The 27,181-nt window shown below is 39.1% G+C and overlaps 1 protein-coding gene across 1 annotated transcript in view; it reads right to left on the bottom strand.

The window, feature by feature from the left end:
• Window positions 1–17,637, bottom strand: part of LOC121388472 (serine/threonine-protein kinase PRP4 homolog) — a 50,227-nt gene extending 32,590 nt beyond the window's left edge. The window contains exons 1-8 of the mRNA XM_041519821.1: window positions 17,600–17,637; window positions 14,013–14,795; window positions 12,117–12,362; window positions 8,794–8,967; window positions 4,738–4,825; window positions 2,944–3,301; window positions 1,767–1,861; window positions 621–702 (exon numbers count right to left, since the gene is read on the bottom strand). Of these exons, the coding sequence (XP_041375755.1) occupies window positions 621–702; window positions 1,767–1,861; window positions 2,944–3,301; window positions 4,738–4,825; window positions 8,794–8,967; window positions 12,117–12,362; window positions 14,013–14,795; window positions 17,600–17,637 (1,864 nt within the window). The remainder of the gene's footprint in view (window positions 1–620; window positions 703–1,766; window positions 1,862–2,943; window positions 3,302–4,737; window positions 4,826–8,793; window positions 8,968–12,116; window positions 12,363–14,012; window positions 14,796–17,599) is intronic.
• Between the last annotated feature and the right edge of the window lie 9,544 nt (window positions 17,638–27,181).

Below are 27,181 nucleotides of genomic sequence, written 5' to 3'. Positions count from 1 at the left end.
TTAATGCACTAGGTATGGTATACAGCGTCTTAACTTAATATGAATTGGTTAATGCACTAGATATGCTATACAGCGTCTTAACTTAATATGAATTGGTTAATGCACTAGATATGGTATACAGCGTCTTAACTTAATATGAATTGTTGAATGCACTAGATATGGTATACAGTGTCTTAACTTAATATGAATTGTTGAATGCACTAGGTATGGTATACAGCGTCTTAACTTAATATGAATTGGTTAATGCACTAGATATGGTATACAGTGTCTTAACTTAATATGAATTGGTTAATGCACTAGATATGGTATACAGCGTCTTAACTTAATATGAATTGGTGAATGCACTAGATGTGGTATACAGTGTCTTAACTTAATATGAATTGTTGAATGCACTAGATATGGTATACAGTGTCTTAACTTAATATGAATTGGTTAATGCACTAGATACGGTATAGTATCTTAGTATGAATTGGTGAATGCACTAGATACGGTATACAGCGTCTTAACTTAATATGAATTGGTGAATGCACTAGATATGGTATACAGCGTCTTACTTTATGGCATGCTGGGTGAGATTATCTCACGTGTAGTATCCTGAAGGTTAAAACTAAAATACATACTGTAGTAGCCTTCCGCATCATCCCAGTTATCCATCAAATTGGGGTTGTCACTGAATCCATGAAATCTCGTAACCCCGGGGCTCTACAAAACAAAACACAAAGTAGAAATATGACCGTTTCCTTCAAATCTAGATGCCTGTTAGTTCACATTGAATAAAGTCTTAAAACGACTCCAGGACGGGACATAGCCCAGTGTTAGAGCACTCACCTGCTGAGCGGTCAGTTTGGGATCAATTCCCGTTAGTGGGCCCATTGGGCTATTTCTCACTCCAACCAGTGCAGCACGACTGGTATATCAAAGACTGTTGTATGTGCTATCCTGTCTGTAGGATGGTGCATATAAAAGATCCCTTGCTACTAATGGAAAAATTACACTGCTGGCTGACTTAAATGTGTGACTTCTTGTTTACTGGTTCCGGTAACGTAGTGGTATCGTGTAGCAGGTCAGAAAACTCATAGCACTAAAAATTCATTACATAATCCACCATAAACATGATTAATAAAAAACCTTCTTGTGATAATCTAAGAACGTGAAGCCAAAAAAGTGCTTGGGCTTCCTATCCACATACATTTTTGTGATGTATGCTATTAATGTGAATAATGTGAATAATGAATGAATGAATGAATGAATGAATGAAAGTTTGTTTAGTTTAATATCACCACTAGAGCACTTGATACATGCTCAGGTTAGAGAATCGAACCCACTACTGACAGAACTGTCAGGGCTTGTGGATTATTTTTCACGAATCTACACCCCCTTGTACATTCTCCATTACAGAAACCACGCTATCCAACACCATACAGATTAGGTAAGAACATCTGAAAGTCCTACACAGAGGTAAGTATATATAGAATAACTAGTTAATGACGTCGGATATCTGCTTTATCCTGTGAAGGCAGAATTTCTCATTCACCCTAAAGTAGATATCCGACGTCATTAACTAGTTAGTCTCTTTATCCTGCAGACCATAAAAATTAAGGGAAAGCTATAGTTTCTGTTTTTTTCAGCCACATTGTACAAGGACCTAGAGGTCAAATGAGCGATTCTGTAATGTAGCTATGCATGTGACGTCACAAGAGTGATATGACTTTGCTTTATCCATCATCATATTCTAAAGTCTTTACTTTGTTATTCCTTATACTCACATTATAACTTGCCCCAGCTAGTTCTGCACTTTCAGAGAACATATCAAAGTTGTGGGCAGACATCTTCTTTGGAGGTTCATTTTCATCTTGTAGGTCTGCACAACATAAAGAAATTGTTAAATCATACATATATACAGAGAATATTACATGAGTAATTTTTTCATGTTTATAGACCCTTCCCATAATAGGGTGCATTATCTTTACCTTCTCTGTGTTTAGAAATTGAGAATAATACATGAGTGGCCGTTAGATACCATTTATCTTACAACGAGTTGTTTTAAAATGTATCTAACAAGCCAAAGCGAGTTTGATATGTTTTTAAACAAAGAGTTGTGAGATAAATGGTATTTAACGGACACGAATGTATAATTCTATTTCTTACACATCCTCAAAAAACAGGTTTTAAGCAAATTTTAACATCTTTTTTGAATAAAAGTTATTTACAGCCGTTGCACTTGTAGCTAACTTAAGCGTCACAGACATATGATTGTCAGGTTAACTATACATCACAATGTAATCTATTTCCACCGTGTTGTTTCCACTGGCTGCATGGCAGTGGTGATCTGGTCATCATCTAGGAGCAGCCAGTCATATGTCTTGAAATTGTTAACACACATATAAAAAATAACGCATGGTGTTCTCACCAACGGGTGTGTAAGAAATAATATTGTTTTTAACATAAACTGCCACCCTCCCCAATTATTACAATTCCTGTTCTTATGGTCCTTGTATCCTTTAACAATAAAGAAGGGAGGAAATGTTTTATTTAATGACGCACTCAACACATTTTATTTATGGTTATATGGCGTCGGACACATGGTTAAGGACCACACAGATATTGAGAGAGAAAACCCGCTGTCGCTACTCTTTACGATTAGCAGCAAGAGATCTTTTATATATGTACACCATCCCACAGACAAGATAGTACATAACACGGCCTTTGTTACACCAATTGTGGAGAACTGGCTGGAACAACTTTTAATAATAATATCTTGATTAACAATATTGAGATTCAAGTGAATTTCTGTTATTACAATTAAATCAAAATCGCACAATTCCATTTTGATAAGAGCAACTTTTATACAAGACAGGAAAGCATATACCACGTCCTTTGACCAGTTGTGGTGCACTAGTTGGCACGAGAAAAAAATAAACCTCTGACAAATGCTTCACTTACTTTTCGAGTCTTCTAGTATTTGTCTCTTTTCATTCATCGAGATCTCGAAATCCTGCGAGTCTTCCCCAAACTCCCGCTGGACTTTGTCTGCGCTGAACTCCGACTCAGAGCTGCTGTCACTACTACTGTCAGTGTCGTTGTCCTCAGACCTCTTCACACGTTTAGGCTGTGGGAAATCTGTCGACTTTTCCTCTGATCCATTTGTAGACATATCTGTACGTTCAACTTGCTCCTGCGCTGGTTGTTCTGGTTGTTCTGGTTGAACTGGTGGTACTCCCTCACTAGGTGGCGCTTGGCTGTCGTCCATCTCTGCAGTTGGTTCTTCCGTAGGAGGCTCATCAGGATTTTTACCTAGCCGCTACAAGGGAACGACATGATTAAGTTTATTATTATGCTTCGTAAATCTTCTTTGTGTTACAAAATATTATGGACTAAATCTTGTGTTGTTTCTCTCCTTCACAAACTTATTTACTTCTGAAAGTGGCAAATTAACTAATCTTAAAATTGGTTTTAGGGCCCGTGGATAATACAGATTACTCGTGCCATTATGTCTATTTTTGGTGTCCCATGGCAAAGTGATGTCATAAACATTGAATGGAAAGTAACTTTTATAAACAAATCTTATAAACCGTGTATATTTATTTAGTACTTACATGCAGTGATAATAAATTAATCTAGGGTATACATGTATTTAGTGGGTAGGTCCCACAGTTCCTCACCCCTGGTTCTGCCTCTGATGGTTTAATCAGAAAATAATAATAATAATAATAACAAGCATTCTGAGAGTACTGCTAAAGCTTTATATGTCCCCTACCAGGCCCAATTTTTTTTCATATCTCCTAAATTCAAAGGCGATAAAATTAGATATTTCATAAAATAACAGCACACGATAATTTTTGCTCAGTATCTTGAGGCATTCAGAAAAACCTGTGCAAACATTTTTTGTTTGTATCTCCTAAGTTCAAGGGCCATAACTCTGTCACAAGTGGGTAAATTGCCATGAAAGTAAAACTTGATCTATATAAAGCTATACATAAAATTTCAGCCAAATATCTTGAGGCATTGTGGGCTGCATTGAGACACAGACACAGACATAAACACACATACATATGTACAGACAGCTACATGTATGTACATAAAAGAGCAAACATTGTTAAAAATGTATTTTTATCAAAATAAATGTTCCACAACTATATGACAATCTCAAACACTGGTATACTGTCGCTGATAATTGTATGTATTATAGCGAGGTTCTATTAGCTTGGAAAACACATGCCAATTCCTGTTTGTTTTTTAAATGCAATACAAATGTTTCAATTCAAATGGTATTAACATTTACCACAATCTGCAATATAGCAGTCATGCAGCAGTGGTTGGAGTGGGATGCTGTTCAAGAGAGAGAATTTGTCGTGTTTAGCACCACTACTAGAGCACATTGATTTATTAATCATCGGCTATTGGATGTCAAACATTTGGTCATTTTAAAATAGTAATTGTAAAATAGTCTTAGAAGTTAAGACAGGAAACCTGCTACATATTCCTATTCATTTGTAAGCACCATCCCATAGACAGGACAGCACATACCAATGCCTCTGATATACCAGTCGAGGTACATTGGCTGGAACGAGAAATAGCATAATGGCCTACTGACGGGGATCGATCCCAAACTGACCGTGCATAAAGCAAACGTTTTATCACTGTGCTACGTCCTGCCCTCTGTGTTCCAAATAATAAACTGATTATACATTCGTCTGTTGTACACTGATTGGGTGAAATGGTGAATATTACAAATACCATCAACATGGCTTTCCGAAGACGGCGTCGCATGGCGATCTCAGCTTCTTCTTCCGAGTCGTCAGGTGGGATTTCTACATCAACAATTCTGAAATCACATCATGCATATCATTCAATAATTATAAATACCTCAAAAATAAAACTCAAATGCAATATACTTTAATCCCATTCACAGTGCATGGGAGCACTTTTATATTTATTTATCATTTCACTAGCCAACTCGCAAAGTAATATACAAAGTATTAATATGATTATACATCAGGCATCGAAATAAGTCGAGAACGGTCGTTCAGGTTACAAGAGGTTACCACATGGAAGAAAAGTAGTTTCGTTTCCGAACGTAAACCAGGCAATTCATTCCAGACTTCGGCATTTCATTTTCTCGTAAAGAATTGCATCGATGTTCTCGCATACCGTATATCTTCGTCTATAAGTCGAATTTTTTACACCAAAATTTTCTACAAATAGCCAGGTGGTCGACTTACAAGAGAGTCAACAAACAAAAAAAAATGACGTTTTGCAAGTCTGTCATGGGTTTGTTTTTAAATCACGATCTCATCTTAAAGTAGCCTCAACCTGACAATAGTACTATCTGTACTTACCTTTAATGTTTATTCACTGTAATAAAAGGTTCTAATAAAACATTATTTGATTATTGTCATCCATTATTGTTGTTTTTACAAAGCCACTTAGCGCGTATCGGTAGACAAACGCACCCGTCTCTGAACCAAAAGACATGAGAAGAGGTTAATTAGGTGGCTTACAATACTATCCACAGATAGTGACATAGGGTCATAATCCGGTCAACTTGAAGGTAGTGAAGTCGGTGTGTTTTTTAATGTTAAAACAACACAGGCAAATCGATCTTTGTTTTAATACTCAGCCAGTGATATGGCGGGGCCGGTAGTAAGAACTCATGCATTGCATAACTTCCTGCTCCCAAAACAATACCTCGTCTGATTCCGATACCAATGAAAACGAGGCCATCCTAATGAATATTAAATACGCAAACCCGGCTTGTTTCATTGGCGCAGTAATCAATTACTTACCAACCTAATGAATATTAATTAGGCAACACCAGCATGTTTTATTGGTGCAGTAATCAATTACAATTACACGAATTAATTTGGATATAATTTATATATACATAAAATATTACTTTATTCATTCCTCGATCGTCACAGCTATTTGTATACCGTTTTTTATTGCCACGATTTTTTTCCGTTAACAATAATGCCGAAACGTAAACAGAATTCTTATGATGCAGCATTTAAGCTTAAGGTTATTGCCTTTGCCGAAGAAAACAATAACTGTGCCGCAGAACGTGAATTCGGTGTTAGCGAAAAATTAGTGCGAGATTGGAGATGTAAGAAGGAAAAACTTCAAACATGCACCAAAACACTCAAGTGTAGTAAAAACTGTAGTAAAAATGTAAATATAAAAAACCCCAACTTGTTTGTTGTATTTGTTTACATACATTTAGCTTCAAATGAAAGCAATGTTTTACGTTACTATAAAACGTAACATCCTTCAGAGGGTGCTCATACTGATATGGAGGAAATACTTTCAGTAACAAAATAAGTATGGCGACGGTTGTTGTTTGTGAAGCGAAAATCTTGTAGCACAACCTTATAATAAGAATGATATGTTTGTCATCATTTAGTAATGTCAAGAACAACTTGCCACAGAAACTGGGTCGTCTTATAAGCGGGTCAAAGCAAAAGTAGCTAATTTTATTACCAAAGAAAGGGGGGTCGACTTATAGGCAGGGTCGACTTACAGACGAAGATATACGGTACTTGTGCAATTGCAAGCAATTATAGTCATTCGGTATTTAAGCAGCGTCCACTGGATGAATTTACTTCAGCATTTCGTTTTCTCGTACAAAATTGCACCGATGTTCGTGCGCACTTGTGCAATTGCAAAGCAATTCCGGCAATCCGCATTTTCATTTACTTCCGGATTTCGTTTCTCGAACCGATGTTCGCGTGCACCAATACAATTTCAGAACGTCCGCGTTAAAAGTAGTAGTAACAGGAATTAAATTCTAACTTTCATATAGTTGTGGTAACCTATAGGTTACCAGGCTATATTTTGTGGTAACCTGTAAATGGGTTACTAGACACAATGCTTATTTCGATGCCTGTACATGAATGAAATAATCTTAAACTACTTTATTGTTTTATTTTACTCAAAACTGCTTTGAAGATGGGAGTCAACAGCAGAGGAGAAAATATTCAATGTTTCATGCACTTCACCCTCAGTCTCGAGGAATTAAAAAGCATTACAACATCATTAATACGATCACTGCGAAAACAGATTGCAAACAAGCGATCAAATTCAAAGTGAAAATTAACTTGTCTCGAACAACTGTCAGCCACATCAAAGAGAAGGAAGGAAGGAAATGTTTTATTTAATAATGCACTCAACACATTTTATTTATGGTTATTATATGGCGTCGGACATATGGTTAAGGACCACACAGATATGAGAGAGGAAACCCGCTGTTGCCACTTCATGGGCTACTCTTTTCGATTAGCAGCAAGGGTTTTCGTATATGCACCATCCCACAGACAGAATAGTACATACCACAGCCTTTGTTCACCAGTTGTGGAGCACTGGCTGTAACGAGAAAAAGCCCAATGGGCCCACCGATGGGAATCAGGCAAGTGCTGTACCACTTAGCTACATCCCACCCTCCCCCATCAAAGGGAAGTTAGAGTAATTACCAATATTTCACTTGAACCTGTGACCCATTACATTTAAAGTTGCATCAATACACCCTTCGCAGTCATTATTACACACTGCATGTACACGTATACGTAGTTGCAATGAAGTACAGCCTGCACAAATTGAATGAACTGAACATTTTTAGTTTTAGTACCATCATGGTGACTTTTCATGTCAGTTAAAAACTCACAAGATGTTTTCTATAATGTCATCATTGAGTTTGTCCAGGGCATATACATTATACAGCCCCACTCCCATGGCTAGTGATATTCAATGTTGGGTTAGTGAATAACTACTATTGCCATGCCCGACAGCTAGAGACAAGAAATTGTCAAATGTTGCAGTTACGTCCATTTTATAAATATGAATATCCTGCCCCCACCCTAACCCCCCAATATTAGTGTTTTTAAGCTCTATCTCTCTCTTTTGGTGGCATATCTGATTATTACTGCTAGTATTATTTAGTAAAATTGTATTAACTTAAAGTAAAGTAGGGCCAGTGAATTTTTAATTGTGGATAATACATTTTTTAAATCACCGATCCCATGGCTAGTGGATATTGTAAAAATTCTAGAAGCCCTGGTTTGTATGACCTTGGTGGTGTAGTGGTTAAACCATCGAACATACGGCTGGTAGGTACAGGGTTCGCAGCCTGGTACCAGCCCCCACCCAGAGCAAGTTTTAATGACTCAATGGGTAGGTGTAAGACCACTACATCCTCTTCTCTCTCACTATCAACTAACAACTAACCCACTGTTCTTGACAGACAGCCCAGATAGCTAGCTGATTGTGTGTGTCCAGGACAGCGTGCTTGAACCTTAATTGGATATAAGCACGAAAATAAATTGAAATGAAATGTATGACCATTTGCAAATCATGTCTGACATGGATGATTGAATACTAATTACATATAAATTGTATACAAGTTTACAGTTTGGAGGGGAGGGGTGCAGTCTTGTTACTAAAGAATAATATATAATTTAAAGTATAAAAAAAGGTGTTTTCTTTTTTAAGAATACTTCAACTGGCCTCAAACAAACCCTTGAGGCCAGGTGAAGCAGAAAAGAAATGTAGGAAACCTGAAGTGTTTTTTCTTTTTAAGAATACCTCACCTGGCCTCAAGGGTTTGTTTCAGGCCAGGTGAAGTATGAAAGAAATAGTCTACGTTCTCTTATTCTAAGCAGCTGACCTTTGGGAATGTAGCTAATTAGTCCGAAAAAAACCCAGGTAACTAAATTTTCTTTGCAGCAATATAAATCTTTGAAATTCCCCATTTGGGAAAGTGTATCTTTCGCAAAGACATGACAATAAGAAACACAGCCATACTCTTCATCATCCGATGACTCGGGTTTCAGTGCCATGCCCTCAGACAAACTGCCAGCGAACTTGTCAGTTGGTTTATCTCCCTCACGTTTCCTGTCACCTCGGTCCCGAGACCGATTTCTGTCACGGTCTCTCGATCTCGACCGGTCATGGCCCCATCGGTCACGTGATCGTCGTCTGAAATCAGTTATCATAACAAATCATATACATATGATAACAGTTATCATAACAAATCATAAACATATGACAGTAGTTATCATAACAAATCATAAACATATGACAGCAGTTATTATACTAAATCATAAACATATGACAGCAGTTATAATAAATCATAAACACATGACAGCAGTTATCATAATAAATCATAAACATATGACAGGAGTTATTATAACAAATCATAAACATATGACAGCAGTTATTAAAACAAATTACAAAAATATGATAGCAAATACCTTGAATTTGGCAAATTAGACAGCAAAGCCATTTGGGCACGAACATATTTTGCCTTACTCTGCCACCATCTCTCATTCTTGTACTCTCCGTCAATGAGATACCCACAGCCCTTCCTCAACAATGAGCTACCCACCACCCTTCCTGAACACTGAGCTACCCACCACCCTTCCTCATCACTGAGCTACCCACCACCCTTCAACACTGAGATACCCACCACCCTTCCTCAACACTGAGCTACATGCCACCCTTCCTCAACACTGAGCTACCCACCATTCTTCCTCAACAATGAGCTACCCACCACCCTTCTTCAACACTGAGCTACCCACAGTCCTTCCTCAACAATGAGCTACCCATCTACCTTCCTCAACACTGAGCTTCATGCCACCCTTCCTCATCAATGAACCACCCACCTACCTTCATCAACACTGAACTATCCACCGCCCTTCCTCATCACTGAGCTACCCGCCACCCTTCCTCAACACTGAGCTACATGCCACCCTTCCTCAACACTGAGCTACATGCAACCCTTCCTCAACACTGAGCTACATCCAACCCTTCCTCAACACTGAGCTACATGCCACCCTTCCTCAACACTGAGCTACATGCAACCCTTCCTCAACACTGAGCTACCCACCATCCTTCCTCAACACTGAGATACCCACCATCCTTCCTCAACACTGAGCTACCCACCACCCTTCAACACTAAATTACATGCCACCCTTCCTCAACACTGAGCTACATGCCACCCTTCCTCATCACTGAGATACCCACCACCCTTCCTCATCACTGAGCTATCCACCAACCTTCCTCAACATTGAGCTACCAGCCACCTTCCTCAACACTGAGATACCCACCACCCTTCCTCATCACTGAGCTATCCACCACCCTTCCTTTGAGCAACACTGAGCTACCAGCCACCCTTCCTCAACACTGAGATACCCACCATCATTCCTCAACACTGAGATACCCACCGCCCTTCCACAAAACTGAGCTACCCGCCACCCTTCCTCAACACAGAGCTACCCACCGCCCTTCCTCAACACTGAGCTACCCGCCACCCTTCCTCAACACAGAGCTACCCACCACCCTTCCTCAACACTGAGCTACCCGCCACCCTTCCTCAACACAGAGCTACCCACCACCCTTCCTCAACACTGAGATACCCACCACCCTCCTCAAAACTGAGCTACCCACAGCCCTTCCTCAAAACTGAGCTACTCACCACCCTTCCTCAACACTGAGATACCCACCGCCATTCCTCAACACTGAGCTACCCAACGCCCTTCCTCAAAACTGAGATACCAACCACCCTTCCTCAACACTGAGCTACCCACCACCTTCCTCAACACTGATCTAACCACAGCCCTTCTTCAAAACTGAGCTACCCACCACCCTTCCTCAACACTGAGCTACCCGCCACCCTTCCTCAACACTGAGCTACCCGCCACCCTTCCTCAACACAGAGCTACCCACCACCCTTCCTCATCACTGAGATACCCACCACCCTTCCTCAAAACTGAGCTACCCACAGCCCTTCCTCAAAACTGAGCTACCCACCACCCTTCCTCAACACTGAGATACCCACCGCCATTCCTCAACACTGAGCTACCCACCACCCTTCCTCAAAACTGAGATACCAACCACCCTTCCTCAACACTGAGCTACCCATCACCTTCCTCAACACTGAGCTACCCACAGCCCTTCCTCAACACTGATCTACCCACAGCCCTTCCTCAACACTGAGCTACCCACCACCCTTCCTCAACACTGAGCTACCCACCACCCTTCCTCAACACTGAGCTACCCACCACCTTTCCTCAACACTGAGTTACCCACCACCCTTCCTCAACACTGAGCTACCAGCCACCCTTCCTCAACACTGAGTCACCCGCCACCCTTCCTCAACACTGAGCTACCCGCCTCCCTTCCTCAACACTGAGCTACCCACCATCCTTCCTCAACACTGAGCTACCCACCATCCTTCCTCAACACTGAGCTACCCACCATCCTTCTTCAACACTGAGCTACCCACCATCCTTCCTCAACACGGAGCTACCCAGCATCCTGCCTCAACACGGAGCTACCCAGCATCCTGCCTCAACACTGAGCTACCCACCATCCTTCCTCAACACTGAGCTACCCACCATCCTTCCTCGAAACTGATACCCACCATCCTTCCTCGAAACTGATACCCACCACCCTTCCTCAACACTGAGCTACCCACCACCCTTCCTCATCACCGAGCTACCCACCACCCTTCCTCATCACCGAGCTACCCACCACCATTCCTCATCACCGAGCTACCCACCACCATTCCTCATCACCGAGCTACCCACCACCATTCCTCATCACCGAGCTACCCACCACCATTCCTCATCACCGAGCTACCCACCACCCTTTTTCAACACTAAGCTACCCATCACACTTCAACACTGAGATACCCACCACCCTTCCTCATCACTGAGCTACCCACCACCATTCCTCATCACTGAGCTACCCACCACCATTCCTCATCACTGAGCTACCCACCACCCTTCCTCAATACTGAGCTACCCACCACCCTTCCTCAATACTGAGCTACCCACCACCCTTCCTCAACACTGAGCTACCCACCATTCTTCCTCAACACTGAGCCAGCCACCACCCTTCCTCAATACTGAGCCACCACCACCCTTCCTCAATACTGAGCTACCCACCATCCTTCCTCAACACTGAGCTACCCACCAGCCTTCCTCATCACTGAGCTACCCACCACCCTTTCTCAACACTGAGCTACCCACCACCCTTCCTCATCACTGAGCTACCCACCATTCTTCCTCAACACTGAGCTAGCCACCACCCTTCCTCAAAGTGCTGTATACAATAAGGCAAACCTTCGCAATCCCGGACTCCTTGCCCTCCAGTCTTCATCTCGTCTCCTCTCCTCAGCCCGCCGTCTGGCAAAGTCCTCTCTCCGTCTGTCCAGATCCTCATGTCGGCGCACGTCACGGTCGTCGAGGTGGTCGGAATGTGGGCGTGGAGGTGATAAACGTCGCCGTGGTGACCGTTCTCTGGATGGTTGTGGTTCATGATTGGTCCTTTTCCCATGCTCCCCTCTTTCCCGCGATCTGTCATTTTTACTATTCGAACAAAAAAAGTTTGTTTGTTTTGTTGAACACTTAAGCACCTTGATTAATTAATCATCAGCTATTGGATGTCAAACATTCTCTATTCTCTGATCACTATATCACAAGAACCGTAACTCTGGATGACCTCTGGCTATACCAGCACTCTGTCTCCAAACAGAATCCAAACAGATAGTCAGTGTAACAGCTGTGTATGTCAAGGTCACAATGACACATTAAATTAAAAATCTATATTTAAAGTAGAATAACTAAAGTTGCTGGTAAATTATGCTTTCTTATGTGTAAATATTCCTCGATTGCTAAGTTGTAAATTTTAAAATAAAAAATACTGCCTAAGTCAGAGTATGACAAATATTTTGAAAAGTCACTAGCCACAGGGCTAGTGGGTTTGTGAAAACCACTAGCCCACCAAGATAAAGCACTAGCCCAAATTCTTGATCAATTATAACTGGATTTTTATCTAATTTTTGTAAGATTACACATTTACGATTATAACAGTAAAATGAAACAAGCACTTAAATTATGTTGTAACTTTCAGTTTTGTCGTGTTGTACATGTACGTTTGGTCTTTTGTCAAGTGTGATCCATCATTATTGTCCCATTTTCGCTTTTGACCTCTCCCGGGGAAAAATAATTGATTAAACTCTTGGTTGGTATCTAAAACCACTATCAAAACAATTAAATTTAAATGAGGGTACGACAGTGTGACACGATAATAGATGGTTCAGTGTATTTGGTAGTGGGTTATGTTTTTAGGGCCTACTATTCATGTCGCCAGGAACGGTACTGCCAATTGCTCAAATACAGGGCATTATCCCATGTCAGACCGATATCAAAAGACTGTAACGGCGACATCTAATCCGTTGTTAATTGATGAACAAAAAAGGTATTATCTTGTATCGGCAGCTGTGAGACATTATCCAAACGTAATAGCCCAAGCCGAGTCATTGCATGTGCGGTTAGCATTAAAGTAAATTGTTTTCCTGGTTGCCGATAACCATATGTAAGCGAAGTGTTAAATTAGAAAACAATAGGTAAATAAAACAAACACTGAAATTCAAAGCATGACTGGGGTTTACTTGATTGAGATTAACCTGTCGTCGCGATTGGTGATTTCCAAGTTAGCCTAAAACATAATTATGTGCGAGATTAACTACCACGTGACGTGTCCAACCAATCAAAACATGCATGTCATTAGACTTATTTCCTGTGCCAGAAACTTGAAAGGGAAAAGTAAACAATGCATGCTGTAACCGTGACGATGTAGAGATAGCATGTTACTGCAGTTTGCAGACCTAGTTCAAGTGGATTATTATTATATATACAGATGATGTTGTTGATATTATTCTATGACAAACGTCACAATCAAATTTATTAAACGAAATTTCAGCCGAGACAAAAAGAAGAAAAAACAAAAACACGATCAAGCGATAAGGAGAGGGGGTGGGAAAACCACTAGCCCGCAGGGCTAGTGGTTTTGCGTTTCTCACTAGCCCGAACTTAAAAACCACTAGCCACGGGCGTCGGGCTAGCGGATTTGTCGAACTCTGCCTAAGTACCAAAAGGTTATTCCAGTGGACCCTTCATATATATACATATAAACACACACAAATATATAATTATATGAATATGTAAACATATTACCGTTTATCTTTTTCTTCACTCTGTGAGCGCTTGCTTCTGGATTCCGAATGAGTAGGCGACTTGGATCTCCTACGAGCCCGCGAGCTGGTTTTCCGATGACTTGCCTCGTGATTCGACTGTCTGTCATGTTTACACACATGTTTTGTAACCGGAGTAGGCTGTACACGATGTCCAGCCTCCTCACCCATGAAAATAATGTCCTCACCACTATCGCCGTCATCAACGACTTCAGCATTGCCCGAGGCATCTCCACCACTGACACTCCGCTGTCTCAGGATCTCCTCATGCAGTTTGTGTTGTATGTACTCCTTGTCATGGCTGAGTCTCCGCTCGAGGATCTGAACGTCATCGTTGTCACTCGTCTCCTTGATGTTTTCCTTCTCCTGTTCATTGTACGGATTTTCTAACTCCATCCACAGCTGCTCATCTTTGATTTCTCCCTCTTCTTCCGAATCGGTGCCATAGCCTTGTGCAATAAGTCCCATAGCATTGACGCTTTTCGAGACACCGTTACAGGTGCCACTGCCATCCAGCTGGGCTTGTAAAGCCAGTCTAGCTGCCTCAAGTCTTTCCAAGTCATTTTCCTCGATGGACAACTTAGAACGTTTACTTTCCGATACGGATTCCGAGTCCGTTTTGTCGTGTTTGCGTTTCTTCTTCTTCCGTTTGTGTTTGTCATGTTTATCGTTGGTGCTGCTGTGTTTATGTTTGTGTTTATGCTTGTGTCGGTGTTTACGCTTCTTTTCTTTAACTGATTCACTGCCGTTATCATTTTCAGATTCACTAAAAAAAAAAAAAAAGATTGCACAAAATAAAATTATCACTAGGCCTTACAGCCATAAATTATTTTTAAAAAAGATTTTTTTTTATTATCATTAAAAACATGCGAGTACATGTATACATGTGACTGGTCATTATGTGTTGTTAAGTTAAAACAAGCATTCTGAAAGTACTGCTAAAGCAATATATGTCCCCTAACTGGCCCAACAAATGTTCATATCTCCCAAGTTCAGGGGCCATGACTTCGTAAAAAATGGGTAAATCGCCATGAATGTTAAACTAGATCTGTAACAGAACATGGCTAAGCTATACACAAAATGTCAGCTCAATAGCTCACGGCATTGCACAAAAGAAAAGTGAAAAACTAATTTTCATATCTCCCAAGTTCAGGAGGCATGACTTTGTAAAAAATGGGTAAATCGCCAAGAATGTTAAAACTAGAACTGTAATTTTCTCGACTGAACACAGAAACTGGTGAAATGTTGCGAAATATACCGATAAATGTTCACTTCGCCAATTTTTTATCAAACTTCGCTCCTTTCTTCTGGGAAGGGGATTAGTCATTTCTCCTACTTTTTCAATTCTAAGATTAGGGCTGGACTATTTATGATAAGTATTTATAATGTTCTTTATACGTCACAGTGCCAAAGGAAAGTCCTACCCAAGAATTGAAGAACTATATTATTAGAGACCGTACCGGAAGACTGGTTGCGCCACTTACATCCGTTACACCATTGCCGAATGCAAGGTTTGAAAAGCACATGTTAGTTAACGTCTATAAAACATTTATTGTTTAATATTGGAAGAATACCAGTACTTGTAACAGGTATAAAATACATTGATAAAACTTTATAACAAATATAGAACTCATGTTACTTGCCACTTTACGTTTTATTCAGTGGCAAAGTGAAAAAGTAGCGATATCGCATTTAATTATTGAAAAATAGTGTTGATGTCGTTATTGCAAGTATTTATTTTTGTGAAGTAATTATATTTAATTTATTACTCTGGCAGTACATGACAAAATTTAGATGTTTTGATTTATTGTATAACTGTGATTGCCCGTTAACAACATCTTCCTGTTTGTCTGTTTACTACAATCCAAGATGGCGGATATTTGTTAGGGAATCACATAAAAATATAACCATCTTTATAATTAACGGATGTAGGACAAAATGTCAAGTCAAAATATCAACTATTAAAGTGGAAGGAAGGAAGGAAGGAAATGTTTTATTTAACGACGCACTCAACACATTTTATTTACGGTTATATGGCGTCAGACATGGTTAAGAACCACACAGATATTGTGAGAGGAAACCCGCTGTCGCCACTTCATGGGCTGCTCTTTTTCGATTAGCATCAAGGGATCTTTTATATGCACCATCCCACCGACAGGATAGTACACACCACGGCCTTTGTTACACCAATTGTGATGCACTGGCTGTAATTAATTAAAGTTGTACCCAGGTAAAAATGTCAACTTTGACATTATACTTAATGTGTAAAAAAACTTTTTAAAATCCTAACCATGTATTCTACGACTTTTTGTTTCACCAATTAAACCACTGTTTGCACACCTTTGACAGCACTAAATGTGTATATAATTGTCTCAATAACACAGCATGGGTGATGTAATTTTGTTTTTTAATGCCTCTAACTTATTTTTTTAAAATCAAAGACAGGCTGGCTAATAAGCCATACAAACAACAATGAAGCATTCTCTAATTATTCCAAATTTTGTAATTATGAAGAAACTCAATTTCCCAAAACCTAACACATACATCTGTTATCGGACCATTCCGTGGTAATGATTTAAGCCAGGATGTGACATTCTGACTCTTATGATCTCCTTAACTAAAAGTCCTTTTTTAAATAGAAATGCAGTTTTATCATTTATAGGCTCATTACATATAGTAGTATTAGCATGTCAGGCCTAATTTTGTTTTTTTGTAAAAAAAATTGACTTATAAAGTGAAAAATAAAATGTGCCAGGACGTGACGAAAATGGACATGACTTTTTTAACACTGCAGTCAATTCCAAAACTCTGCTCTCCTGGTAGAATGTTTGCTTATTGAAATACACTGTTTAACACAATATCCAGTCTATTTCTAAATGCCATATAGCAATTTACTAAAAAAAATATTCTTTATGATGTAACATTTACTTTTAAAAATTTCAGTGCAAGCCAGGACGTGACGAGCCAGGATGTGACTTTTTGTCCAGTTCACTTATACTAATAAATGATATGTATATCAAATACTACTAATGAAACACTGTTAGTTTATGAAACCAATGATATTTACTGGTTTTAAGCAAAACGGAGTTACCTACCCTGATTACAATTTTTTTATTTTGGGGGTCAGGGCTAATTGAATTGTGTTTTTTTTTTTGGTTCTTTTAAATTCTTTTAAAGGTATTTCTTCAGTATAACAAACAATCAATATCATTCTTGTCATATTTATTATTATCATTATGCTCACAAATTTAAATTTCCAACAAAGGTATTAGTTTATTTCCTTGTTTAAGATGGCCACAATAAGCTGTGGTATACACATGTATGTGTAATGAGGCATAAATCGTCCAAAAAACACTCGACTGGCCAACAGTCACAGCGCCACCTGGTAATGTTTGCTTGGAACATTACATCTTGCCGTGGCGTGAAACTGCTTATCTACGGATATTCGAATAGCTAATCATAAATATTGAACAAGTAACAGTTCCTGCTATAAAGTATTTAAAACTGTCAATTATTTGTAGCTGACAATATGAAAGGAAACTCGAAATGTACACAAACTATACAATTTACCTCAGTTGAATTACATTTTCTTCTACGTATGCAGCCATCTTTGATTGACAATTTAGTTAATTCCGCTAATAATTCTTGAGCACCGCAGAATTCATCACTTTCAATCCTGGTTCACTCGCCCCCTACCAACTCGCCCTGTAACGCTCCGTAACGCCGTAATGAGTGTAATATAATTTTAACGTACTGTTTTGCCATTTGAGAAAGTGCATATACGCATATCAACTCGATTTTTAATCCTTATATTATATTGTATGTATATGCCTAGCTATAACTACCTACATTTAACATTGTTGCCGTGACAGAGCGTTTATATATACAAAGAATAATAATAATAAAATATTTTAGTAATAAAAAATAAAAACTGCGTTACGTAACCCACCTCCTGTAACGCTACATGACGTTTGGACCTACACCCACACACCCCTTCGAGCGTTACGTAATATTTGAATGGTCCTAATGGTTGGTCAACTCACCCCAGTGTTTGGTCAACTCGCCCAATCCCACTTTAATGGCCACAATTGTGACGATTCATTAAAGATTGACGTCTACTACTTTGATGTGTTATAGTAGTGTTTTGTTTTATTTTTTAATATTACGGTAAATCTCTGCTATTATGACCACTTGTGTGGGAATTTTTTATTATTAAAACTTGTGTTGTTTCGCAGACTCGTATGCATGAAGGTTTTATTTATATATTTATATGATTTTTTAATATATACTGGTCACAAAACGTGTTTCAACATTTATTTCCAGATTAACGTATACATAACTTGTATGTGCACTGGATTCCACTGGTTTTAACAACCTAAAAGATATTAAATGTAATGCCAGTCAGGGGTGGAGTCATGGAAATCACAAGATGTCAATATCGTGTTGGACCTCCTCTAGCATTAATACATGCATTACACCCCAGTTACATGATTCTAATACGACGGCCTATCGTCATTTGTGGAACTTGGTGTCACTATTCATGCAGTACCCCGCCTAAATCGAACATGAGTTCGTGGTGGTAGTTGACGTTGCTGAAAACGTCTACCAAGGATATTTCACACGTGTTCTATGGACGAAAGGTCATGGGACATTGCTGGCCAAGGCATCGTCTGGATTTTGATGCCTCTGTAGATGATCTGTGACAACACGTGCCACCCCTCACCATTATTGACCCACTTCCATGCCGACCATGAGGTACCATAGCAGCCTCTTGGTCATGTTGACCTAGCCTGCGCCAAACCCTATACGACCGTCACTGAAGTCCAGATTAAATCTGGCGAAAGTTCAGCCAACCGCTTGTCGCTAACGTTCGCTACACTGATTTTTACTCTACACAGTAAACCGAATTAGAATTTCGGTAACCAATCAAATAGTTCGCGAACGTTAGCGATACGTTTACTGGCTGAACTTGGGGCTGGATTCGTCACAAAGCATGACATTTGATTAACGAGAGTTTGTTCATCGCAGATGATGCCGACACCATTCCATCTGTCAGTGCCGGATTTATAAGGGGGCAAAGGGGGCAAATGCCCCCCCCCCCCCCGCCAGAGGGGCCCCCAGACTAAGAACTTCCTTTATTTAAAAAAATGTAATAATTATAAAATTAGTTTTTTTATTTTTATTTGTCATGTAATTTAATTTCTATGTTGAGAGCCCCTGAACCTGAAGTGCCCCGGGTCCCCCAAGGTCTAAATCCGGTCCTGCCATCTGAGTTTAGCAATGACTTGCAGTTATAGGTAAATACTGTATCTCTGTGCAAGACTGTTGCCAAGCGTTTCCAAACAGGAATATTAAGTTGGCGCTATTAATAACTATCAGTCAAAGCAACCCAATTATGTATTTGAAGCATTTAAAATCATTGACATATCTTAGCCGCCTAATTTACAAAGCTCTCTTTAAAAGCTCATTTAAGCAACGTTAATTCTAGTTCAACTGTTATCACCAGACCCCAAGACATACTCTTATCACCAGAGCCCCTCCGTAATCGTCAGATTAATGCAACTCAGCTACAACAACAAATTCAAAACAGGATTCCGAGTCTGCACACAAACAGTTCGTAACCACCTGCATACTGCTTTGTTACACGCCAGTAGATCGTATATTCCTTTAATATGCCAATGGCTGATATGTGATCTAACCTCCCATGGGCTTAACGAATACTTTTTAATAATTATTATTAATATTAGACCTGCCCATCTAAATTTGCGCCGAAATTATATAATATTAATAATTTATATAGGTTAGGAATGTTAATATTTTTCATTACGGGCGCAGCCAAAATTTATTAACCCCAATTTTCCTCATTTTTTAAATACTTATGGGGTTAATATTAAAAATTGACTGTATTTGTTAGGTTATTCCTGTCCTAAGTTAGACCCCCGATCCTATCGGAGGCCGGATTCGGGATAGGCGTGTTCGAAACCCTAGTGGTATATGACGTTTTCCTTTTGAGGGTGTAGTCCCTTTAAAATCTGAATTAACATCCTACTATGAAACATAATTTACACCGTGAAATTTAACACGCAACTGCATGATCAGTTTTAGAGAGACCTTTGGTTTTGGGTGTGTCTTCAAGTGGTTCATGGAAATTTCGATTGGTGAGTCTTGTATAGCAAACTAACAACCCGCTATCCAGCTGTGATCAGATCATGATGGTTTACCGCTTGTTCTCCAAGTACCCCCAAACCAACATCATCTTTTTATATTACTAATACAGCAAACGTTTTTCCCTTGCCAACAGGTAGGCATGCTTAAATGGAGTCACATCATGTAATGATATGCACTGCAAGGAACATGAGAGATTTGTAACCCAGAATAAAACGCATACAAGTGGTGTCTGATGATACTGGTATATTTTCATTGCCGATATACTTCTGTTGGAAGTGGCAATATTCTGTTAAAATTTCAATGAAAAAAGTCAATGGTCAAGTGTTGACATTGATACCGCAGATAAAAAAACACTAAAAACTTGGTGACCAATCTGTCTGTCTTTGCAGTGCATGCCATCACAGGATGTAACACAGTCAGTTATTTGTTTAGTAATGGTTGTATCAATATTGTTGAAGCATGATATTGGTGCGGAGGCACGTGTACACGAAGAACAGTGGTTTGGTAGTGTGTCATACAACACGAAAGAACGCAACACCTATATAAAAATAATTTAAAACACACCATCTTCACAAGTAAAAGAGACACTCCTAAAATCAAAAGTCTGTCTCCTACCGATTGTTTTGTCTGAGCACACCAAACAAGCAAATCTACAAAGCATGCTGTATGAAAAGCTGCCGATCAACTGAACTCACCGAATATGAATATATCAGACTTTGGGTGAGACATGCTTTCGTCCTGTCCTGGACGGAGAAGCCGGCCGAGATTGGCACCTGTGCCCATGGAAGGCGTGCGTTATAACAGCTTGCTTTGAATGTGCACGTAAAACCCTCTGACCCGACTTGACCTGACCTGACATGCTTTCCATTCCTTGTATTGATGATGTGTTTGCAATTATTCCACCAGAGTTTATGGAAATAGTGGTATATTGCTGCACTGTTACAAATTTCTGCACCAGGAATAACTGCTCATATAAAACAGCAGGGTCAACTTATTATTAGCATAATACATGGCACTCTACATTCGCAACAATCATCAACCATCCACGACGACTTTGATGAAAAACACTGGTAGCTCAATCGGTTGAGTCCTCGCTTGAAGTGCTTGCCTTACAGGATGGAACCACCTCGGTAGATGCATTCAAATGATTAGTTTTTTCTCGTTCCAACCAGTGCACCATAACTGGTCAAAGACTACGTGTCTGAATTAAATGTTTGACATCCCAATAGCCGATAATTAATAAATCAATGTGCTCTAGTGGTGACGTTAAACAAAACCATTTGGGTTTCAGATAGTTTAACATATTAAACAGTGCCTGAACCTTGAAAGGATACAGGCACCAACAGATTAAACATTATTGAATATATACTAACTTCTAAAATTTAAAAATAGCTGCCATTTAAAAAGTGGCCGCTATATTTTTCTATTACTTTGGATTTGAAGTTCTTTTAAACTGTCACTCACAGTGCACGTCTGCTATCGAACTCGTGACAGTATTTAGTCTTAAATGAAGTTTACCACCCACTGGGTTACATTCCTAAATAATCCGATTCTTAGGACACTTGGAGCAGACGAGTCCTACGCCGGCAAAGGCCTGAAATCACCATTTGAGAGGTCCTGATAAGGAGGACTCCCAATAGCCCGAGTACTCGGGACTATCAGAGAACTAGAGAGATAATTATTGGAAGGTTATACGCTCTCATTACAAATGTCCGTCTAGCTCTCTTACAGTCAAGAGTACTCGGGCTAAGACTCCTAAGAGAGCAAATTGACGTTGGCATCCCTAACAACACGGGTCCTGGCAGCATAAGTATGTGTGATTCGGTGATGAAAACATATTTGTTGGTTTCTTCCCCACGCTTAGTAATATGCAAGTTCAGAGGATGGTCTTGTCTGAACGAAAGTCAGATTTTCAACCAAGCATAATTTCATTATTTTGGTTTTCCCCATGGAACGTGTCAAGATGGGTTTGGCTGTCCCTCCTCCTGAGGTCAGACTTGGCCTCAGACCACAATTAATTTCGCTATATGTTTCTATATAGCCTTAGTGGCTATAACATTTTTATTAATATCAGCAGGCCCGTGAAGTTTTGTATGTACCTTTGCCTGCATGGGGGACACATACCCTGAAAAGGACAACCCCTGTTGTCCAGCTCTTTCTCCCAGCATATTGGTTTAAACAGACACACCCTCTAAACCAGGCCGGAGTACACCCATTTTACACAAAAAGCACTACTTTTGCATGGGCCGGAATTACCACAAACAAGTCTTCAATGTCAACAAGTTACACATGTTTACAAACTACATGCTATCCCCTGTCACTTCAGTCAAACAGTTGCTACTTCATAGCTGTCTGCCATGAAATAATCACAGTCAAACAGCAGACTACTTGCGCGGTCAAATTTCCGGATTTTGGACAACCAAATGGGAAGATAACTGTAATCTGAGGCCACTTTCGCTTCCATCATCATCGCTTGCAACGTGCCAACGCTTTCTCGATTTGCTTTGTCGCCACGAGCAAGAACGATTGGGCGATTTGCATTCAGTGTCACTGAATGGTATCAGCATTAATTGTGAAGCGATTACAATCATATTTAACGTTTGATATAAATCAGTTTGTGGATAATACATACATTATAACATTTTCGGGACTGCCATAAGAAATTTATGAATTTGACGTGAGTTCCCTCCCATTTACACAAACCATCTTTTTCGTCCTCTTCCTCCAACTACTCTTAATAGCCGGACACTAAAGATAAAATGACAAATGTGTTTCTATTGTTATTTCATTAGTTTAATTTTTTTTAAATGTACAAGAACCGAACTGAAACAGATTATATCAAGATGGAAATGTATATACATTTGTACATACGACAACACTTTAAAATAAACTTTAAGGACATAATTTACGAAGCCTGTTTTTCTTAAACGCAGATGTTTAAGCATTGTATATGCATGTAGTTATACGAGTGTAAGTCAAAAACAGGCTTTGTAAATTCGGCACTAAATGCTCCTTGATCGCAACATACTAAATCGAGTTCTCAACAGATTAATGGTTTTAGTCACCATACGCCACATTAATTTTCCTCTCCCTCTCTGCATGACTAGAATTCCAAGCATGCTAAAACAGCAAACAATACTGTCAGTTTGACCATTGTTTGTTAGTAATTAATACTTTATGACCTTATAAATTGTAGGTAGTTGGCACATATGATGGATTCTTATAACCTTACAAGGTGTTGAAATGTTTCAAAATTTATCTAACAAGTAAAAGTGATTTGGATATGTTTTTTAAAGAATGAGTTAGAAGATAAATGGTATCTAATGGACACATAGTATTCTATTGCTTACATACCCACTGCAATAATTGTCCACGTCAATCGGGGATTCTCCACAACAGCTTTATGCTTGGACTATATTCGGGGGGGGGGGGGGGGGGGGGGGTCAATGGCAAGGATTTGGTTTTTTTTTGCCGTGAATATTTTCTTAATTGCAGGGGTTGTTTACATATCTTTTTTAAAAACAGCTTTAAATAAATTTTAACATGTTTTCCAACTAAAACCTATTTACAGCACATGTAGTGTCAGTTTAAACATCACATGCTACTCCACTCACTACTACTGTGACAATAATACTGACTAGATCCGTGATCATAAATACCACAAAGTATAACAATACTAGACTAAACATTTACACAAATTATAAATAGGAATTGATTTAGATGGTTCTGATTCGATCACTGCATGTAAAAAAAAAACCCACAAAGGAAGAATGTTTAACATAACAAGAAGACTAGCTGAGGTGAACCTTGCGATTACACATACCAGTCTACATCAGAATGCGATTGTGTCACAAATATGTGGCACCACCGTCGTTGGTCCCATTGGGCTATTTCTCATTCCAGCCAGTGCACAAAAACTGGTATATCAAAGGCTGTGATATGTGCTATCCTGTCTGTGTGTATGTGGGGGGGGGGGGGGGGGGGTAGTGCATATAAAAGATCCCTTGCTACAAGTTTAAATGAACATATGTTTGACGTCCAATAGCTGATGATCAATAATATATCAATGGTGTCGTTAAACAAAACAATTTATTTTAAAAATATGTGGCACATATTTGTCGCCCATTCACTGTGAATTTTACATGGGTAACTTCCTCGAGTTGTTATCTGAACATAAATTGTTTTGGGGTCCTAACTTTTGGAGTCTGAGCTGTACAATTGCAAGATTAACCTGAGCTGTGTAATTGCAAGGTTGACCCGAACTGTGTAATTTCAATGTTGACATGAGCTGTGTAATTACAAGGTTGATCTGAGCTGTCTAATTGCAAGGCTGACCTAAACTGTGTCATTTCAATGTTGACCTGAGCTGTGCAATTGCAAGGCTGACCTAAACTGTGTCATTTCAATGTTGACCCGAGCTGTGTAATTGCAAGGCTGACCTGAACTGTGTAATTGCAAAGTTGACCTGAACTGTGTAATTGCAAGGTTGACCTGATCTGTGTAATTGCAAAGTTGACCTGATCTGTGTAATTGCAAGGTTGACCTGATCTGTGTAATTGCAAGGTTGACCTTGGACTCAATTATTACAGTTGTGCACAAGATACATCACATAGGGATTACTAAAGCGGCCAAAAAAAGTTCATTAACTGCCTCATAATCATGGCAAAACATTCAACTTTGGTAAACTATGACCTTTGGTGGTCTAACATATGGTCATTTCAAAACTCGGTCAAAATGTGGGAGAAAATCCACTGTTACAATACAAGCTACTCTTACTGAATAGCAGCAAGGGATCTTTGGTATGCATTATATCAGACAAGCTACCACACACCATGACCTTTGATATAGCATTCATGGCAAAATGGGGGTGGGGTCTGTTTGTCTACTAAGTGTGATTGATCCTATGACCCACTGCATCCCAGGCTAGGACTCTTCCACTGAGTTACATGTACATAACACGTCTTTGGTCCAGACAGAAGTGTGTGGCAATTGCTCACACAGAGATGGATGAGCATATGCTAAGAAAATGACAAGTATGACTCTTCTGTTTAATGGTCAAATCAGCAATATAAAACACGTCATACAGAACGGCCGTTCAGGTTACCAGGAGGCTATCATGATATACCGGTATGTCAAGAAAATCAAGAACGGTTCTCCACATATCTTTGGAAACAAAAATCTAGATTATGATCATTTGTTTATAAATGACACACATATAATATCTATAACGTGAGAACAGTGATATGGACCAAGTCCTGCAATTGCCCACAGCAATCGGCAACGCCGTGGAGGTTCTAATTATCCACAACACTTTTTTGCCTTTGATTATATTTAGTGTTTTTTTTCAATGGCATGTTTTTTTTCTGTGGACATTTTCTTAATTGCAGGGGTTGTGAATGAATAACAATTTGTATTTGAGAAGGGATTATATTAGGTATTGTAAACTCCATAAATGTGTGATAACCTATATTTTAGAAGACACATAATTCATAGTAACCTGCACATGGCTTATCTGACACAATGCTTATTTCAGTGCCTTCGTTAGTATTTTAATTAATAGGTATTTAATTAAACATATTAAGGGCTACAGGGGTAGCTAACACCAGCACAGTATATACACAGACTTCCCAGAACAACATATGATTAAGTATACGAACATCTCTGTAATTATCAACAAAACAGAAAACATGTACTTAATACCTATTGAGCAAAATATATATAAAATATATCCGATGGAATATATGGTCATATTTAAAAACAGCAGCTTGGTACAATAACATGACTACTCCTTTGTAGTTTAGTACACTAATTTATCCTATAACTTACCCATGATATCCATGCATGTCATAAACAAATGTGATAATTTAGTGTATTACCCCGGTTAATAATGCAAATTTAAAGGTATATGCAAATTTGCAGTCTCTAGGTAATAATGTGTTGCTATGAATGGTTGATTTGTTTACAAGCCAACAAGACCTGTATACCTGAGAGTAATGTTTTCATAAGATTTAGTTAAAGTGCGTGATGTCAAACTAATTTGTGCTAATCATGATGATGTCATATTACCGATGGAGGTGACCAAAACTTGAATTAAAATATTATTTTAGAAGTGTTATACAATAAACAGAATTCGCTACTCATGTTTTCTAATATGTAAAATATCAACCTCATCTAGTTAATTGGTATTTGTCGAAGCTCTACCAAGTAACAAAGATTTGGTTGATATTTTCCATATTAAAAAATACCCGTGATGTATCTTTAATGTGTGACACAGACCAAATATATAAAGTTTTAATTATGCAAGCTATTATTACTGTGGATTAACATTGTACGCATACAAGCATGTGTATTCAGAAATTAATATTTGTTATAAGGTAATAATGTTTGGAATGACTTGAAAAATATAACATTTGTACATCACAATGTTTTTCAAATAATTATTGAAAATCTCAAGCCAATAACAGTATAAATAGACCACACCTTCTATCACAGTCATTTGGATCCTGGGTAGAGTTTGCTTGTAATTAGTGAGTTTCAAGCCTGTAAAAAGCCTAAATATTGCTCTCCACCATGTATGGGGAATGTCAGATAATGCTCCCCATCTATATATTTTGTTAAATATATGCTCTTTGGTGCATTCCTAAGCAGATGAAAGAAGTATTTAGTGATATTTTAAGCAGGATTAATGATATTATGCAAAATGTTTTACTTATTAAATAAAAAATCAGGCCTATAGGAACGACTTTAGGAGTGGGGGAGGGGGGCACTGACGGATTGGGTACAAACTCTATATCAGATTTTGGTTACAATGGCAAACATTAATGTGTGAAAAAACACAAAAAAGGCTCACAAGTGGGGGGCATGTACCCCCGCCCCCCCACCCCCCATTCCTACGAGCCTGCAAAGCCTGACCTTCTGCTTCCTACGGCTTTAAGTTTGGAACATGTTGAGCATGCTCTGCTGTAATGAGTCATGTATTACATG

The sequence above is a fragment of the Gigantopelta aegis genome, chromosome 14, assembly GCF_016097555.1.
Source record: "Gigantopelta aegis isolate Gae_Host chromosome 14, Gae_host_genome, whole genome shotgun sequence".
NCBI classification, from domain to species: Eukaryota; Metazoa; Mollusca; class Gastropoda; order Neomphalida; family Peltospiridae; genus Gigantopelta; species Gigantopelta aegis.
Note: the sequence above shows the minus strand (reverse complement) of the source record. Positions and strands in the feature narration are given on the sequence as shown.